The sequence below is a fragment of the Polyodon spathula genome, chromosome 21 (genome assembly GCF_017654505.1).
Source record: "Polyodon spathula isolate WHYD16114869_AA chromosome 21, ASM1765450v1, whole genome shotgun sequence".
NCBI classification, from domain to species: domain Eukaryota; kingdom Metazoa; phylum Chordata; class Actinopteri; order Acipenseriformes; family Polyodontidae; genus Polyodon; species Polyodon spathula.
In genome coordinates, this window is record NC_054554.1 from 13,718,059 (window position 1) to 13,736,262 (window position 18,204).

General features: G+C 35.9%; 1 protein-coding gene across 4 annotated transcripts in view; it reads left to right on the top strand.

Moving 5' to 3' along the window:
• LOC121296372 (zinc finger CCCH domain-containing protein 18-like) overlaps positions 1 to 15,912 on the top strand; it is a 51,911-nt gene extending 35,999 nt beyond the window's left edge. For 2 of the 4 annotated variants that reach the window (XM_041221862.1, XM_041221865.1), the window contains 11 exons: positions 4,247 to 4,435; positions 4,935 to 5,066; positions 7,524 to 7,625; positions 8,121 to 8,264; positions 10,711 to 10,851; positions 11,552 to 11,560; positions 11,733 to 11,893; positions 12,251 to 12,474; positions 12,853 to 12,949; positions 14,783 to 14,876; positions 15,079 to 15,912. In XM_041221862.1, the coding sequence (XP_041077796.1) occupies positions 4,247 to 4,435; positions 4,935 to 5,066; positions 7,524 to 7,625; positions 8,121 to 8,264; positions 10,711 to 10,851; positions 11,552 to 11,560; positions 11,733 to 11,893; positions 12,251 to 12,474; positions 12,853 to 12,949; positions 14,783 to 14,876; positions 15,079 to 15,277 (1,492 nt within the window). In that variant the 3' untranslated portion in view covers positions 15,278 to 15,912. The remainder of the gene's footprint in view (positions 1 to 4,246; positions 4,436 to 4,934; positions 5,067 to 7,523; positions 7,626 to 8,120; positions 8,265 to 10,710; positions 10,852 to 11,551; positions 11,561 to 11,732; positions 11,894 to 12,250; positions 12,475 to 12,852; positions 12,950 to 14,782; positions 14,877 to 15,078) is intronic. The other 2 variants (XM_041221863.1, XM_041221864.1) reach the window with 2 other exon arrangements.
• The last annotated feature ends 2,292 nt before the right edge of the window (positions 15,913 to 18,204 follow it).

The following is an 18,204-nucleotide window of genomic DNA, read 5'->3' on the forward strand; positions in this document are numbered from 1 at the left end:
ATTCAGTTGACATTAATGACATCAGATGCTTTGAGAACTACAACAGTTCCTGATTTTCAAGTCTATTCAAAATCATATTTTTCTCATAATATGTATGGAAGGCATTTTTAAAAAGGGTTTCTAATTTGATCAACCTTTTATTTTACTCTGTGGAAGTGTTTATTTTTTTATTTATTTATTTATTTTTTTTTTTAACACACATGATGCAGAAAAGAAAGTACAAATTATGCAAAATTGAGAATTTAACAAAAAATTACATACTACTAAATATCAGCAAATATAAATTATGAGCTGGAGAGAACCTTGATATGTTGAAGCATGAATTGCTTCTTGGTCTTCCTGCATTGAGACTATAGATTAAATTAACCCGAAATAATACATTTGTTACACTTTTCCACCATTTGCACAGTTTTAACAGGTAACATAGCATATTGTTTGGCATAAGACATCTTGTTTTCAGTAGCAAGACCCCCTGCGTAGCAGTTTAATTGCTGGAAGGTGGTTGAAGGTGTGGCAAATTCACTCTCCAGGGGAAATATCCTTCCTGAAAGCCAAGCTTACAATTAGAGCTTTCTTAATGCCAGGTGTTATTGATTTTTCAATGGCACACGTTTCTTTCAAATGAAATAGCACAGCAGGTACGATTACTGGAATTATTGTGTTAACTAAAACCACATCAAAGTATTGCCAAGAGGATTATTAACTTGTGGCTTGATGAGCAGTGTACGTCACTGTATAACATCCTTACAAGTCTCCTGTTTCATTTGGGGGATATTGTAAGCATTTTCTTTCTCTGTGAAAAACAAAACAAACAGAAACCTTTGTGTCCCAGGCAGACCACTCTTAGTTGTGTTATATATCCAAAGGAAGTCAATCCTGCTGTAACAGGAATACAGTGAGATGTATCTCACACTTCTCATAAAACACTGGCCACATGGTGTGCTACAAAAAGTCTTGATGGGCTGAATGACCTCTTCTCCTTGTCGAAACCAGTGGACAAGATATTTATTGTGGCTCTGCCTGTGATTTTGAGTCATCCTCTGATCCTATGCAGCCCTGCCGGTTGCTATCATTGATATAGACTGCATGCTTAACTGATGGCCTGCATAAAACTGCTTTATACTACTGCATAAAACACTGGCATCTGCACTGCCTTCAATTGTAGCTATCTTTAAGGCTACTGATTGTTCTATTCTTGGGAATACCAAATTATGTTTGCTTCCACTGTTTATTCATTAATTATTATTAATGAAAAATTGCATTTGAACATAAATATAATGTTTGTAGCTAAAATAAGTAAATTTAATAAATGTTACCACATTTTTTTTTTTTCAAACTTACTTTGTAGTAGTAAGTAAAGAACCTGTCATTATGTGTGTAGACATCACTTGGCTCATTATTGGCATTAAAATAACTAGGAAAACCTAAGACTTATATTACAACAGTTCAGAAAACCAAACGTGCTGCATAGTTATGCGAATCATATCATATTTACAGTCTTCCACTAACACAGTAGTTCAGTCTACAAATAAAGGTGTTTTGAAAAGACCTGTTTAGCTTATTGCTGGCATTTATAATAACAATAAAAAATATGAAACAGTTCAGGAACAGTCCACCAATGTCATATGACAGTAATGCTTTGTACAGAACTCCACAAATTAAGTTCAATGTTTTACAGGCATTATAAATAATAATAATATAATAATAATAATAATAATAATAATAACCAGGGTAAAATATGAAACGCTAATAAAGGCGTGTTGACTAACTTGTTGCACTTTTAGCTCATTTCTTGGTTGTGAGAAAATATAATTCAATTAAGGAACAGCCATGGTTTACAATTGCTAATTATAGCTTCATTAAAAAGCAGGTAGCATGGAAAGAAATAACCTAAACAATAATGAAATGTGCAATTAATTTATCTTCCTTAATTAGGGAAAAGCTCCACCTTGAGCACAGTACCTCTTAGTTTTTCAGCATAGAATGCAGTGCTTTGCCATTGTTGCTGATTTATTTGCTTTCTTATTATCTATGTGTTGACTGGCAGTGATATTTTAATGGTATTGACTTGTACACGATCACACGAATTACAGCAAAACTTTAAGAGTTTATCGCACCATCCTCATAGATAATCAGATTTCTTTAAGCTCTGTCTTACTGAAACATTGCTTGTTTTTTCTTCGTTGGTGCAGCCGCCATGTTGAGTTTCAGAGTGAAGTCACATGATGAATTAACTTTTTAAAAAAATTAAAAATAAATAATGGACATGGTATGTTGTCTTCAAGTACTATACGGAAATGTGTATTTTCAGCTAATGTGTTGATTTGCATTCTTACCAGTTTCAAAACGCTTGATGATTTCTGAAATGGTTGTTTTTTTTTAAAGGGAAATACAATAAAAACTGTCAGTGTGAGTGCTGTGATCTTTATGTTTAGTTGAGTGTTTATATTTCTGAATAGCACAGGAAGGTTGTGCTTCACTGATTTTAGTATTCAATTATACAATGAGTTAAAAACTGTAAAGTTCATGAACAGCACCGAGCACTACTCTCGATAGAGGCAGAGATGCCTGCTTCGCCGACCCTGTAGATTCGCTGGTGCATGAGCGAGTTTTGCACTAATGTGACGTGCATTTTTACAGAGGGAAATCGGAGAATCAGCTGCAAGACGGACACAAATATGCTTATGTTAATGCTTTGTAAGAATGGACTCAAAATAATAGGTTTACCTCACGAGGCTGGAGTCTCGATGGGGTTGTTATTTGTGATAACTTGTGAAAGGTAGTAAACTGAGTGCAAAGGTTGTTGTCAGTTACTGCGAAAAATGCACGCATTTTAGCCTTAGAGGTAGCGCTACCCAAGGCCCATCTGTGCAGCTGCATTAGGCAAAGCGGGCCACTATTAGCACTCCTTTGGAAAATGTAAAATTAAAAACATTTCATATGTTTGAACCTGTAACATTATAAATAAATTTAAACTGTCCTTTATTCATTTGAATAAATATTGTGAAAGATAGAAACCTCATAGAACATGGACTGAAAGTAAAAAAACTGAAACACTAAATAAATTGCAAAAACTAAAGGGACGTTTTTATCAAACCTTTAAATTATGCACCTTTTGTATAATTTAAAATTTTAAAAATGCATTTATTTTTCTTGGTCATCAAACAAGAAAGAAGTGCATGTCCCTTATTATTTCAATTCATAAATACATGAACAGGAATCACTGAGTAAAACCAGTACAATGTGCACAGAAACATAACTTAAATCCTGATTTCTGAAAACTGTAACTAAAATGTCCAGCTGTTACTGCTCATGCTCCAAAAAAAAGAATGTGCACAATACAGAGGGAAACGAGAGCCTTGCAGAAGTTACTTTTTTCACCACTACTTTTTCTTCGCAAATATAGCTTGCAAAATCTCCCCCCCCTCAAAGAAAAGTACAAAATCTGAGCGCCACTTAACCAAGCAAAAACTTTAAAATATTCTAGCATTATTTTAAGACGGCTGTCAACAAGCCAGTAATCAATAAAATAGCAGTATATCCAAAAAGCAATAAATCAATTACTGTTATGTAAAAAGATTTATCAATAAATACTTGATTTATACATTGAAACATACATCAAAGTACTCAATATGTTAAATGTTAATAGCTAATTAGTCACAAACATATTCATCACTGGCATCAATTGAATTTGAATTTTTTAAATGAATGTTGTCAAGTACAAAAGTTAGTATGAAAACGTTTCTACAAAAGAAAAAACACATTCCAGCACCTCAAAGCTTTGGTAGCGGAGTCGACATATTGTAATTTTATAAAATACTGAACACACTGTTTACGTCTGCTAGCAGAGCGATCACATGACCTTAACCCTGCCGTGTTGTCAGAACTCTCGCTCTACACCCTGCCTACAGGTAGGCAATCTGTTAGCTATGATTTGTGAATTTCTGCTTTGATTGACAGTCCACCAATACTCCCTTGTTACATTTTATTTTTCTACAGTTACAGCTGCCACCGGCACCTGTTTTTCGCTGTTAATAGGAAAAAATAAATAGAATGTCATTGCTCCCGTGGCCCACCCTGGACTGTGTCGCGGCAGACCACAGTTTGGGAACCCCTGGTCTAAACAATATAATGTAATTACCTCTAGTACGTAATCATTGCTTGAGGAAGGATGTGCTTTTTAAGGTTCCCTATGTGAAATGCCCTAATGATGTCCACATCGTTAACAGTTTGTTCTCTTTCCCAGCAGACAGGTGGAGCCACCGCCCAAGAAAGACATGGGTGTTCCAATGATCAAGCGACCGGACGAGTGGCAGGACCCTTGGCAGCGGTCAAAATCTCCGAAAAAGAGGCTTGGTATGAGTGGTTCTCCGATCAGGGGGCGTCGGAGACACAGACCCTCTGGGTCTTCTGTTTCTCTGTCCAACTCCTCAAGGTACCTGGGTTAATAGTACACACATCTTGGGATGCAGTTGTATACTGCAATATGAAAAAAAAAATAACTTTGTTTGTTTTGGGATATAGAAAAAAGTAGAAGAGATTTGGTTGAAATCAAAATTCCTGCCACTCCTATTGTATGTTGATTTAGAGACATATATTTGTAATCCACCAATAACTGATACATTTGAGAACACATAATTTTTACTTCGAAGGCTCAGTTGATATTTATTTATTTATTTTTTTTGACCGCTTCTATAAAAAAAAAAAAAATATTATTATGAGAACACAAACTAAATTTCTCTCCCTTCAGATCTTCATGTTTTCCTCTTTTGCTTCTGGGTTCAGACCTGTCCATACAGATATTGGCAACCACTACACTCATAATGCTAAGACCTATTATTTTTTTTGTTTTTGTAGATCCATCTTCCATCCTTGATAGAAAAGCCTAGTTTGTTCTGATCTGTCCCGTTCTTAACAGTTAACCTTGTTTTCAGGTCGTCGTCGCGATCATCTTCGTACTCCGGCTCTGGCTCCTCTCACTCCAGATCTCGCTCCTCCCACTCCTCCTATAGCTCCTATTCGAGCCACTCCTCCCGGCACAGCTCCTTCTCAGGGAGCCGGTCCAGGTGAGCAACACCATTACCTTTACTGTGACAGTCTCTGTTGATTGTAGAACATGATCTGAAATGTTTATTTCACTGAGAATCAGCTGACAGAAAATAGTGGGATATATATATACCCCATATATATATATATATATATATATATATATATATATATATATATATATATATATAGTGTGTTTTTTAAATGTACAGGTAAGTCAGGCATCATTAGGCCAGTTTACATGTGTGATTATTTCATGTGAATCGATAATACACGTGAAACTTGGCAGGGTTAAGCTTGTGAAAGTGTTCCAAAAAATGGTCTCAGTGTTTTACCGTGAAAGTCTCTATTTCATGTGAGATTCCAGGAAAAGCTTGTGAAATCAACGGCTACTTACACATGTAAACACGATGTTCTTGTGAAAATGTTAATTAGCTCATTCAAGTCCTTTCCTAAAGCTGCTATAAAAGTCACATGGGAATACGTAAGTTACCATAATCCAAAGTTGGCAGCAGGGAAATTAATGTTATTTTTATAATTAATATTTCCTTTATCAGATTGATGTTGCGACTTTTTTTCCTGTGTTTTTCCTAGAACTTTGTATAATGCTAATCATACACAGATCTAAATGTGTTTATAAGGTGTCATACAGAGTGTATTTACCATGTTTCTGTTTATAACTATTACTAAAAATGTTTGGTAAACTGCGTAGGCTTGTGAATTCAGGTGGTTACAGCTACTGTACAGTACTTCAGAATACACTTGCAAATAGCTTTCCAACCAACTGTCAAAAGATCTTCATTGTAAAGTACTACTAAGTACTATGTTTGTTTAAATGTGTATAACTATACTCCAATGCATTTTCTCCTAGTTACTTATGTCTGAGCAAACCCCGTGTCCATCCTCCACTTAGGTCCGTTGGAGCGATGAAGAGGCTTGGGTGTTAATATCCATAAGGAAAAAGGATATAATGAGGCAGCTTGATACAGTGCACAGGACAAACATTGTTTAACCCACTCCCAAAATAAAATGTGTGGAATTTTTGCGACTTATTTCTTGGGAATCAACAATACTACTCAGTATTCCAATTCTTTATTAAGCAAAAGCAGTCACACAAGTACAGCGCAAATGAGGATGCTATATTTGGTATAAAAAAACAATCTAATGAAAGCAAAATGAGATACAAAATAAAAGAACACCGTCGGGTTACAAAAATAGATAGCCGTGCATCTCTAGTAGCAGGACCCTCTTCATATCCAATTCTTGCTGGAGGCTGAGGGAGTTGTTCCTCTGTTTGCCTGAGCACATCCTTAAGGTCCTGGCACAGATTGTGCAGGATACAACAGGCTGTAATAATTTGGGGAACAAGCTTGTGGTTCACTTCAGTATGCTTCAAGAGTATCCACCCCCTCCCTTGCAATAGCCAAAACACTTGTTCAGTAACCACTTGGATTTGGTCCAGTTTATTATTAATAAAGATTTAACAACCCCCCCCCCCCTCCCCCACACACAAAAACACACACAAATGATGTGTGAAAAGCAGTGTGGGCGACAACACTAAAACGCAGACACAAATCAGATCTTTAGTAACCATTTTTCATCAAACATGATGACAAATGGATTCTTTCTTGTGAATCTTTTCTCTGCTCATGTAAACAGTATTTTGGGGACTTTCATGGTTACCAGCACGAGAATCTAAGTGGGCCGTCAGCATGGCTAATTTAAATCTGACCCCCCCTTCCCCCTGTCCTTCATTTACATAGATTTCGAGGGAAAAGTAGGTGTTCCAAAGGGAAATGAGGGGCTTTACATGTAAACACAAGAAGGCACCATGTCCACGTTTTATTTCACGAGAAAAGCAAACACTCATGTAACGTGGCCAATTGTCAATCATGGTTGTTTCTCTGTTTCTAGCATATGTATTTAAGCAAAGAGGAGCACATTCAGATAATTTTGATGTGTGGTGCAAATAGTCAATGCGGTGACTAACAGAGAAAATCTTCATCGTAATATAAGATATTACCAATGATGCCTCCCTTAGGGGGCGCCCTGAATATAGATTTTTAGAGAATCATCAATAGTGTTATTTTTTTTTATTTATTTATTCTTTTTTGAGAGTATCAGAACTTAGGGATATGTGGAAGTAGTAGTCAATATGTGGTGTGTGCATTTTATATACACATGCTGTGGAAGTAGGTTGTGGTGCTGTACTTTACCATGATACTGATAGGTATACTTTTGTATTTATAGCCATGGTGGGGGATGTAAAGGTGTTTTAACTAAAGTGTATGTACTAGTGTTGTGGTAACATGGAAAACATAATTTGAAACCCATTGGTGTGGTATTGGTTGACCTGGTTTGGTCAGTGTTGTGTTTTAAAGTGGTGCGTTTAAAATTGAGAAAGAGATGAGGTCTAAGGCCGAAGCAAGAAATGTTGCCGAGTATAATTTGAGGATTTTTTTTCTCCTTTCTTGCAGATCAAGGTCATTTTCCTCCTCTCTTTCTCCTTCACCGACTCCTTCAGCTAAGAGGAATGCTGCGAAGACTAAAGCTGATCCATCGGTACCCCCTGTCAAGGGGTAGGGTGTTTTACACTTCACACACTCAACACACCCAACATCACTCAATATTAAGAAATGACTAAACACAGCTACATACTGAACTTCGGTAGACAAATGTCAACTACCTCAACCTCCAATAAATTTAATAGCCGTAAATATTTTATATGAACTACTGTTATTTAAGTTGGAATATCATCATGTAAGCAGTGGCTAAAGAGAACCTTTTTATTTTAATGTCAAAAACTTTTCTGGCTTTCAGGTGTTAATGTGGTTTTGTTTCATAATATGAAATAAACAAACCAGACAGTAGACGCCCTAGCCCAACTACTATAGCAGTAGAATGTAGTGGCTTTTTTTTCTATTTTTTTTTTTTTATATCAGGATATTTTTATTTTTTCTATATAGCTACAGGGGAGCGAATGTAATTTTCACAGGTACTGGTGCATAACTGTAAATTGATTGCGCCTAATGCAGTCTCAGTGATGTTGCTAAAGACTGTAGTTCTTCCCGCAGTGATAAGCCTGTGAAGAAGCCACCCACCCCTCCGCTCCCAGGGCCTCCTGGAAAGGGTGCAAAACCAGTCCCTGAGGTGGGGAAGCCAGCTGATACCCGGGAAGGCAAGAGGAAGGCACGCCAACAGCATAACCCACCCAGACGGTAAGACAGCAATTGCTGCAAAGCCTCTAGTACCCAGGCTAAGTGGGGATGCTCAGTTGACTACAAGAGCTATAGCAATCGAGAAATCTTCTTTCAAATAATTACAATACAACCCCTGTGCCATTTTTATTACAAAACACAGTGTGTGTAATCACATCAAGGGCTGGTCAGTGAACTTTCTCTCTCTCAAGGTTAATTTACATTTTAAAGTTCAGTATATTAGATTACATTTTATACCAGAAATGGTTGTAGTCCGCTTTCACTCTTCAAATTGTGCCAGAAATGGCAACTTAGTGTTGTAAGTTTCAACTGTGTATTCCAATTTTACACAGATAACAAACTTGTCAAAACTAATTCTGTCTGACAGCTCTCGTACAACTTTAAACCCTGTAGTTTTTTTTTTTTTTTTTTTTAAATATATTTAAACACATAATGTATTCAAGCTAAGTTCGACTCTCTCTAAAATTTTATCACAACACACAAAATTGTAAATATTATTTTATTATATTAATAAAATTGGTCGAATCTTCCCTAAGGGATTCCAAAAGGTGGTCAATTATGTTGTAAGAAGGTACAAGGAACTCGCTAAACTTATTTTTCAGCAAGACAGTCAAAACCTTCGTATCAGTTTTGGAATACATAGTAACACACACACACATATATATATATAGTAATATAATATATGGGTCTATGCGGGCCGCGGGCATATATATAAGGCGATATAAGATTTATATAATAATATATAATATTTATTGCAAATGCCATTAATTATAGAATATTATATAGTTTATAGTTTATTCAAATTATCGTTGAACCAGACATTCTTTCCATAGCTTCTCTCCAACCTGACACTAATATGCAAATCTCAAATATTTTAGTGGAGAAGCACCTGGCAACTTACTATAAATAAGCATGTAAAATAATACACCGTTGTGTACCTGTAGGTTTCCCTACAGTAGTTTTCCACCAGATTTGTATGTTTTGTTCAGTTGGGATGAAACATGGTACAGATGTTCCTTAACATATATTCTTAAGGTTATTAAAATCTAGACTTTAGTGATCTACTTTGTTGGGATTAGTTTCCATTACAATATTGTGAGGTTACTTCTGTTGTGGAGAAAATGGTAACTGTATCTTGGAAACCACTCAACCCTCAGGCCACTTTGAAATTTTTTGGAGAATTTTTAATTGGCATCTACTGTTGTTTTTCTCTAACTGTATGGTTATGATAACTTACTGTAATTTTGCAAAAGTTAAGTCTAAATGTAACTTAATTATGCAAATATAGCCCTTCAGATGCTTTTATGACGCCTCAATATAAAATAAGAGACTGGGAAATCATTCTGAACATTGGATGGCTTTTACTATGAGCCAGTTGTTTGGACATGTGCTACAAAAAATAGCTGTAATGTGAATATTGATCATGCTTGCTTGTTGTGTGTTTTTTTAATAAAATCTTGAAAACCGGTCTTGACCAAACTAAGCTGGGAGTTTGTCACGAGATTTCTATGTGCCGTGAATGCATGTAGGTAGCCGTGTCGGCGTTAGAGTAACAGTAAGCATATTGTTTTGTTAACCATTGCTGGATTGAGTCATGTGAAATCTTTGGGCAGGGTTTGAATTTGTAGGATGGTGCGGTTATGATGGTTTGTAAGGTAATGCCTCCTTTGTATCTTTACAAATAAGGCTGACCTCGCAGCACTCCTTCCAAATACTGATCCTGCCCTTTCAAACACATGTTTGTGCTGTTGTTTAATTTAGATGCTTGTGGTCGGAGCCTCAGAAAAGGTGAAAACCCTGACTTTGCAATGTCCTGTCTGTAAAAGATTTACATGTGTTTTATTTTTTGTGGTTCAATGTTTTATCAATCATAAAAGGACCCTGCTATGCAAGTATCCTTTTATGAAGGAACTGCCTTTTAATATGGGGAAATCCAGAGTAAGTGAATGCTAAACCAGTAAATAAAGGGTAGCTTAATAGACTTAATGCCTATACACAAGCATTGTTTTTTACATTAGCATAGCTTTCTGTAACTACATTGTTTGCAATTTTTTTAAATTGTATTTATCACTGTTCATTTTAAATGGTGGCCTTACTACTGAAGGTATATTGTTGAAAAATTTCTCAAAGAATTTTACTATGGTTAAAGTCGTCCCATCGAAGTTTGAGGGTTTAGTAGTTTATAGGATGATGGTCTTATTAGAGTAATTTAACAGTGGCTTGACACATTTAGGACTGGTAGCGGTAGTGGCCTTAATACTTAATAAAGGGCAGCCTCATTATTGAAGATGAGTTTTTGTTTTGATTCAGTTGAGACTGTTAAAAAGTGACCTTAATTGTGAGATGACCTTAAAGGTTTTACAGTATTTAGTATTTAGAATGATCCTTTCAGTGATTCCTAGTTGTTAGTTTGACCGGTGTTTGATGGGAACTCTCTCCGGTACAGGCGGACAGAGAGTGGCAGTATCAGCGGCAGTGCCAGCAGCTTCTCCGGCTCCAGCTCTCACTCCCGATCCCCCTCCCTGTCCAGGTCTCGCTCCTCCTCAGTCTCCCACTCCAATTCCCCTTCCGGATCCAGGAAATCCAGGTTTGTGAGCAATCAGATCAACAGTAAAGCTTCTAGAAACTAAAGAGTTAATTTGAGCAACCCCCACCACTGTTTAAAGTAAAATTAAGCATTTACAGCTCCAGGGTAATCCTGGGATAACCACACATAGGTAGTTGATGCAATCTAGGTGAGTCCTTGGTGCGTAAAATGTTCTAAAACCAATCTGTGGTTTAGTCCGGTGGAGTATATGTTGATCAAATCACCTCCCAAGCCAAGTAGACAAACATTTCAGCCCCTGTCATTAGCTAAAATGTTTGTCGACTGACAGATTGCAGCCTCCACAGGGGGAAGGTCCCCATGCTTTTTTTGTTCCTTTATTTCAGTTTTGATTTTAAATATGTTTTCCCTCCATATATGTGAATACATTCTTACATCACTACATTTTAAAAAGGGTTTATTGTAAGCTTTTGTGTTTTCATTGGCAATTAACAATTATGTATGGAAAGAGGTCATATTTGATTGTTCAATGGCTATTCACTGGCTAAGCAGCAGCAAATGTCATGTAGGAATTAAGGTAGACATTTGATATGAATATATAAATTGTTCAGATAGTCTTCTATAACAGCCAATTCTGTCAGCACATATATTAAATAATTAAATTTAAGGGTATCTTTACTCCTAATGTAATTATTTCTCTCTTACCCCCCAACCCCCACCCCCGCCCAATTGCTGACCACAGAAAATCCAGGTAAGCTTTGTTTTCTTCTTCCAATCTAGAATAAGCAGTCGTTATTAAAACTTAACAAATCCTTGATCGTCAGAAGTTCATCAGTCAGTTTTGCTTTCTTGTTAATTTTCATTCTGAAGTTGCAGTGATTTGTTTGCGCTCTGATGTCTTTCCTGTTGCTCATGAACCACAGGGGTCTGAGTGTGAGCAGCGTGTCATCGGTATCCAGCGCCTCTTCAAGCAGCAGTTCTATACGCAGCGCGGACTCGGAAGACATGTATGCAGACCTGGCCAGCCCAGTGTCCTCTGCCAGCTCGCGATCACCAACCCCAGCACAGCCAAAAAAGGAGAAAGGTAACCCCTATGTAGTGTATCCGGTCGGAGGGTGGGCATATGTTGTTTGTTCATTTACCATATAAATGCAAAGGAAGAGTGTTCCTCTCATTTCTTGAATATGTTGTATCATGGGGTGCACAGTTTATTTTTATTTTTTTTACTCTAATTAGTTATGTGAGACTAAAGAATATTAAAACATGAAAAGCCCATCTTTTAAACATTTAAAAGTAAAAGAGGAAAGTTTCTTATTAAATAGTAGTTTGATTTGTGTACTAAAAGTAGCTTCTTAAATGCAGTGACACAAAACTATATATACACCCCACCCCCCATTAAAAGCTTTACTGTAAACCATTTCTGTCTTTAATGATCTCCCAGGAAAGCCTAAAAAGGAAGATCCCATCAAAGAGGAGAGGAGGAAACAGGAGTCGCCTGCAGATCCCTCCAAACCCTCCTCGGGTCAGAAATCAGGGAGCAGCAAAACCTCCCTGCACCCTGCACACCATCACCACCACCCCCAGCACCAGCCGCCACCACCACAGTCACAAGCACAGTCCGGGTACGGCTCACACAAGGATATCAAACTGACACTGCTCAACAAGGTAACTAGCTGGCTAGTTGCACATGTGTTTATTCACCCATTGAGTGCCATTGTCCTCCTTTGAGGACAGGCTACTTTCACTTTTTTGGAGCATTTTTAACTGGTATCTACCTGTTTTTTTTTTTTTTTAATTTTCTCTTTAGCTATATTGTTATGGTAACTTACGCTTTATTTTCTTAATCGCAATAGTTAAGTCGTTATTTCTGGAAATATTGCCCTTCAGGTGCTTTCATGACCCCAATATCAAATAAGAAACTGAAACCTAAAAATGATACATTTCTTTCCTAACCATAGTGTACGGTCCCAAATAAAATAAAAAAGCTGCTTGCTATAAAATATTAAGCTGTGATTTTAATCTGACCAATTTCCTTCTGTCCAGCAAGCTGAGAGGGGAAACAGGAAGAGATACCAACCATCAGATAAAGAGAGGCCATCGTCTCCACTGAGCAAACGCATAGCCATGTCACCTGAGAGAGGTAGGGTGGATGGAACACACGGGTTAAAAACAAAGCAACTAGGGCCGGTTTTTCAAAACTTTGGTAATTGGATTTCCTTATTTGATCTGGATTATATTGTGCAATTTGGTTTTTCAAAACATCAAATTGTGATTGCTATTACTGTGATCTGGATTTCGTTTTGGTAATTCCGATTGCACATTTAATCACAATTAAATGTTACAATTGGGTTTTTTAGAATTTAAAGAGATCAGGATTACATTGATCCAGAATAACAGAATTATTGTGATCCTGCTGCGGAGGTGGATTTAGCTTTTAAATGATCACAGAACAGTGATATTTTGTTTGAATTGTCATAGCAAACACACGCTATATGTCCAAATAGTGTTAGAATATAATATTTACATATGTAAGTTTTGTATCCATGCAAGCAAAAAGGAAAACACATATTTAGTGGTATAGCTTTAATAAAAAAGCATACGCATATGCCTTCACATACTCCCTTAAAGCTCGTCTGAGAGATGCTGGACTCCCAACCGACGAAGGCAATGAAGATGTCTGAAAAAAATATCCTTTTTTCAAAAGTTTTGTTTTTATTCAATATAGTTTGTTATTTAATTTCTGCTAAGTAGGCATACATAAAATAACCATTATCTGCATGCATTATATGTGCACTAACATTAAAAGTGATTTAGATTTTGTTTAAAAAATATATATAAAACAAAATAAATAGTTGTGTATTAATCATTATTACCACAATCTTATTTATTTTGTTAAATTAGGTTATATCATAAATAAGGCCTCTTTAAAAAAAAGAACTATTAAGAACTAGCCTATTCAAAAAAACGGATTTCATTGTTGTGATTGTTGATATCTGGATAAATGTAATCCAGCAGTGACGTTTTCTGAAAAACTGAATCAAAATGATGCAGGTAAAAGTAATCTCGATCACAAAATGTAGAATTACAAAATCCAGATCACTTTGATCCAGATAAAGTTTAGAAAAATCGGCCCCTGGACATAAAATTGTGAATTAGTGTAGAATTAATGTATAATTTACTGTCCATTTTTTGCTGTTCTAACATTAATATGCTAAACGTTAACTAGTGTCTTCAATACGTCTGATCTGTTAGTAGTATTAAAAAACCAGAACCAATCTACGATATTCTTAGTTTGGAGAAATAATCGCTGGAGGTATCATTTAATAATCGAATGTTTAATAGTCTATCAGAAAGAACTATTAAACTGTAAAGGTGATATTTCAGGTAAGACAGTCTGGCATTGATACCTAGTGTACAGTAACAATCTTTAGCTGACTATCTGATTTAAGGTGGTATAGGTAATGTGTTTAAATCCCAGTGCTAAGTAATGTAAATATTGCTGGACAAGTCTGACAGGTTTAGGGTTAGGCACTCCCATGTGTTTGCTAGGGGTTGTTTCTTGGGGCTACTGATTTACTATTCAATAATAATGCTATGCATGTTTTCCTCATTTTAGAAGATGACACAATTGAGATGGCATTGTATTTTTTTTTTAAGGAAGGGGGAAATATGGTGTGTTTTGTTTTGCTTTTTTATAATGTTAGATACATCATGACTTTTGGCTACTGATACAGTATCTATTTTCTCTGAGGAAGGCACTAAACGAAACTTACCTCTACTTGACTTGCAATAAAACTAGTACTATTTTCTAACAGTTTTATATCATGAACATAAACGTTGACCAATGAGAATGAAGGCATTTGTATTCTGTTCGGGTACTATAAGAATGACATCACACGCTAGAAAACTATTGGACTGATTCATGGTAAAAGAAAACATTTTCGAAACTGTTTTTGCTGTTCTTTATAAACAGGTCGTGACAGAAGATTGCCTGGAAGGCCACTTTCACCCAGACTAGAGCGTCCAAGAGGGCAGAACCAGCGGCCACCGCCAGCGCAAATGGAGAGGTCAGTGTATACGCCACCACAAGTGAAGTTAATGAAAAGTTTAATTTCCAATTTAAGTAGTAAAATTAGAAATGAAACTTTCAATGTTATTTATAATTCTCATCAGCTGTTTTTTTTCTTTTCTTTTTAGTACAACTAATCACTGTTTCATCTGATTTTACATGCTAGGTTTTTATATAAGAAATAACATTTTGTTTTTCAGGAAACGTCCCCTATCTCCTCAACCTAAAGCTTCAAGCAAAACCCCAAGTATGTCAGGCAAGCCCCAGACAGCCGGATCGGCTTCTGCCAAATCAAGCAAAGCCAGCACACTGTCCCGGCGCGAGGAACTGCTGAAGCAACTGAAAGCTGTGGAAGATGCCATTGCACGCAAACGTGCAAAAATCCCTGGGAAAGTATAGTGAACAAAACAGTGCAGAGACAGGTATCAAGATTTTATATTTAAAAAAAAAAATCATAAAAAAGACAACGAAACAGCAAAACAGTGGTGGGGTGGAAAACTTCAATACAGTTTTCTTATTTAATGGGAAAACCTTTGATATGTTTTTTCATAAGAGTCTTTGCTGTGGACTGTGACTGTTAGACCCCTGCTCATACTGCACCGGAAAAAAAAGTTGGGAAACAACACTTTCACGATCACTAACAGTTTGGTATGTAATATTTCAAGAGACCAGAATATCAGCCCTCATTCAAAATGTAGGGACCTTCTTAATCAGTGATCTGTATTTTAGTTATTCTGTGCATTCTGTGTTATTCAACATTGTATACTTCAATTTCTTACAATGTACAATTATAGAAAAAAATGACTGTCATGTGAAGTATTTGCCATACTTGTTTTTAACCTGGCAAAAGTTTATTTTCTCTTTTTTTTTCCCCCTAGATCTTCCTAAATAAAATAATCATTATTTTATTTTATTTGTCCTGTATTTTTAGTTGATACAGATAGTGCACCTGGTTGTTATTGGGATGTCTGCTTAATAGGAGAAGGACTGCATCTTGGTTTCCTGGCAAAAATAAACTATTTTGATAAAGAGTTGTTCATTTCTTTCTGTGTGTTCCCTGGATGGATAGATCATTTTGTTATTATTGTTAGACCCCAAAACCAATCACTTAATGAGCTGCTTCAAATTTGTATAGTGTTCTCTAACATTTCTTTATTTTTTTATTGATATTTTTTAATAGTCTGATTTAAGTTGTTTCTATAGTTATGCCCAACAGTTTTGCATCACCTAGATTTTAGGATTGAGACAGTTAAAAAATTGTAATAGATAGGTAGATAAACATATTTTGGATATTTTATTTAACATTATGCAATCAAAAAACCTACAAAATTATATTCAATAAGTCAAGCCATATTAATAGTACAGTATTTCATGTCAGATCTCGAAATGTCACATTTTTCAGTTTCTGTTCAATATATGGGAAAACTACAAAGCTATGTTAACATAACATTATTCAGCAGGTGCCATTCGACTTTATGAAGCAAAATTAGTTTTAGGGTGATGCAAAACGTTTGGCCATAGCTGTTTTGAAATTATCATAACAATAGCAAGAAGACAACAAAGCAAGTCTTTCCATTCTATTGTGAAAATGTCACCCTAACAGAATGGGTAAAAGCATTTTATCCAGAGAAGAGAAAGTATATCGAAGCTAAGATTTAAACATGCGCCTGCATTAGGTACCCTTTAGCTTTCAACTAGTTTACTTTGTTTCCTGGAAACATATCAGCCCAACCGTTCTGGCTAACATCTATTACTAGAGATTTCTTGGAGGCAAACAAAAAAAAAATACAAAATATATCATTTTTATTATGCATTTCTATTAATACTGTTAGGAAGTTGTAATTAGCTTAAGGGAGCACCTACTATAATTAGATTTTATAAAGGGCGTGATTAACTAATGCAGTATTTTAATTCTAATTCTGACACAATTTGATTGAGAGAAAGTTCTATCGACAAGCCATGTGGAAATGAAAAACGGAAGTGTGTTGATAGGTGTATTGGTTTCTGTGCCTCAGACCAGCTATACAGTTGAACTCTGCACCGTAAATCCTAACATGTAATTATACATTTAAGTAATTTAAAAAATGGGTGTGATTCCTGCTTTGCTTTTACGTTTTCTTTTTTTCATTGTTCAGTATATGTCCAACTCATTCGTTTGTAGTCAACTGAAAATCAATACCTCAGTACTGTTAAGTAGTATAACTGTCTTGACATCCACTATTACAAAACAAAGTTAATTCAACTGTTGCTTGATTTGCTTACTATTGTATTTCAAGGCTATCTTAGCAGGTAGAGACGTCACACATTACAATTGCATACACCCAATATTGTAATTCTTGCCAAGGACATGCTTTAGCCAAGTTATTAGTGTATGTTACAAGATAACAAAAAAACACTTGTGATGAAACTTGCCAAAGGCCTTGAATATCTGTATGAAGGCAACATCCTGCTACTTTTAAAAGTGTAAACTCCTGTTTAGTTTATTACCAGTAATGAGCTATCAAGGTTTTACTACAGTGAAGTGCTGCCTTTTGTTTTGAAAGCTATGTGATTGGCAAAGTAACTAGGTGGAAACAGCTGATTGGTGGATTAGTAAGAGCGATTTCTACAGTAATAAACAGTGTGTTTGTTATTTAAATCTATGGGAATGGCACATAACGAGATCCAAACAGCTGAGTTTGCCCAAAATATATGGTGTGATTAAGACCGTATAAACAATGTCTTTGTTATTGAAATCATGGCTGCCTGAAATAACCCTGTACTGTTTAAATTGGGGGTGCTGTACCTCAAACTTCACTTTGTACCCCAGATATACAATTCATGCCGCATTCATTTGAGTTCTAAAGCTCAAAATATAATAATTAGAATAATGCATGTTTCATATTTTGTCTAAAACCGATTTACATTTTATTAGCATGCTGTGCTTGCAGTATTTACAGTTGCATCATCCAGGCGTTTCACATACAGCGTTGAGGTGAGTGACTAATACCACACCTTGGGCAAAAAATGCTTCGATTAGTCATCTTTTTAAACCTGGGTGATTTTTTTATTTTTTTATTTTTAGAAATGTAAATGTTTTCACAGTTTTATATGGGCTTTCAAATGCCGATCATAAAAAATCTTACTATGTTACAGGTAAGTACGGATGTTGTTTACAGAACATAATAATTTAACTTGTATTGTGTGAGGGCTGCCAAGCAGAGGAATGCAATGTGTGTGTGCCCCCAGACTATATGACCAGTGCCCTTTATTTTCCATCTCAAGTGGAGGTGGTCATGCATCACTATTTAAATTTGTCGTTCTATCTGGATAACCACATATTAAAT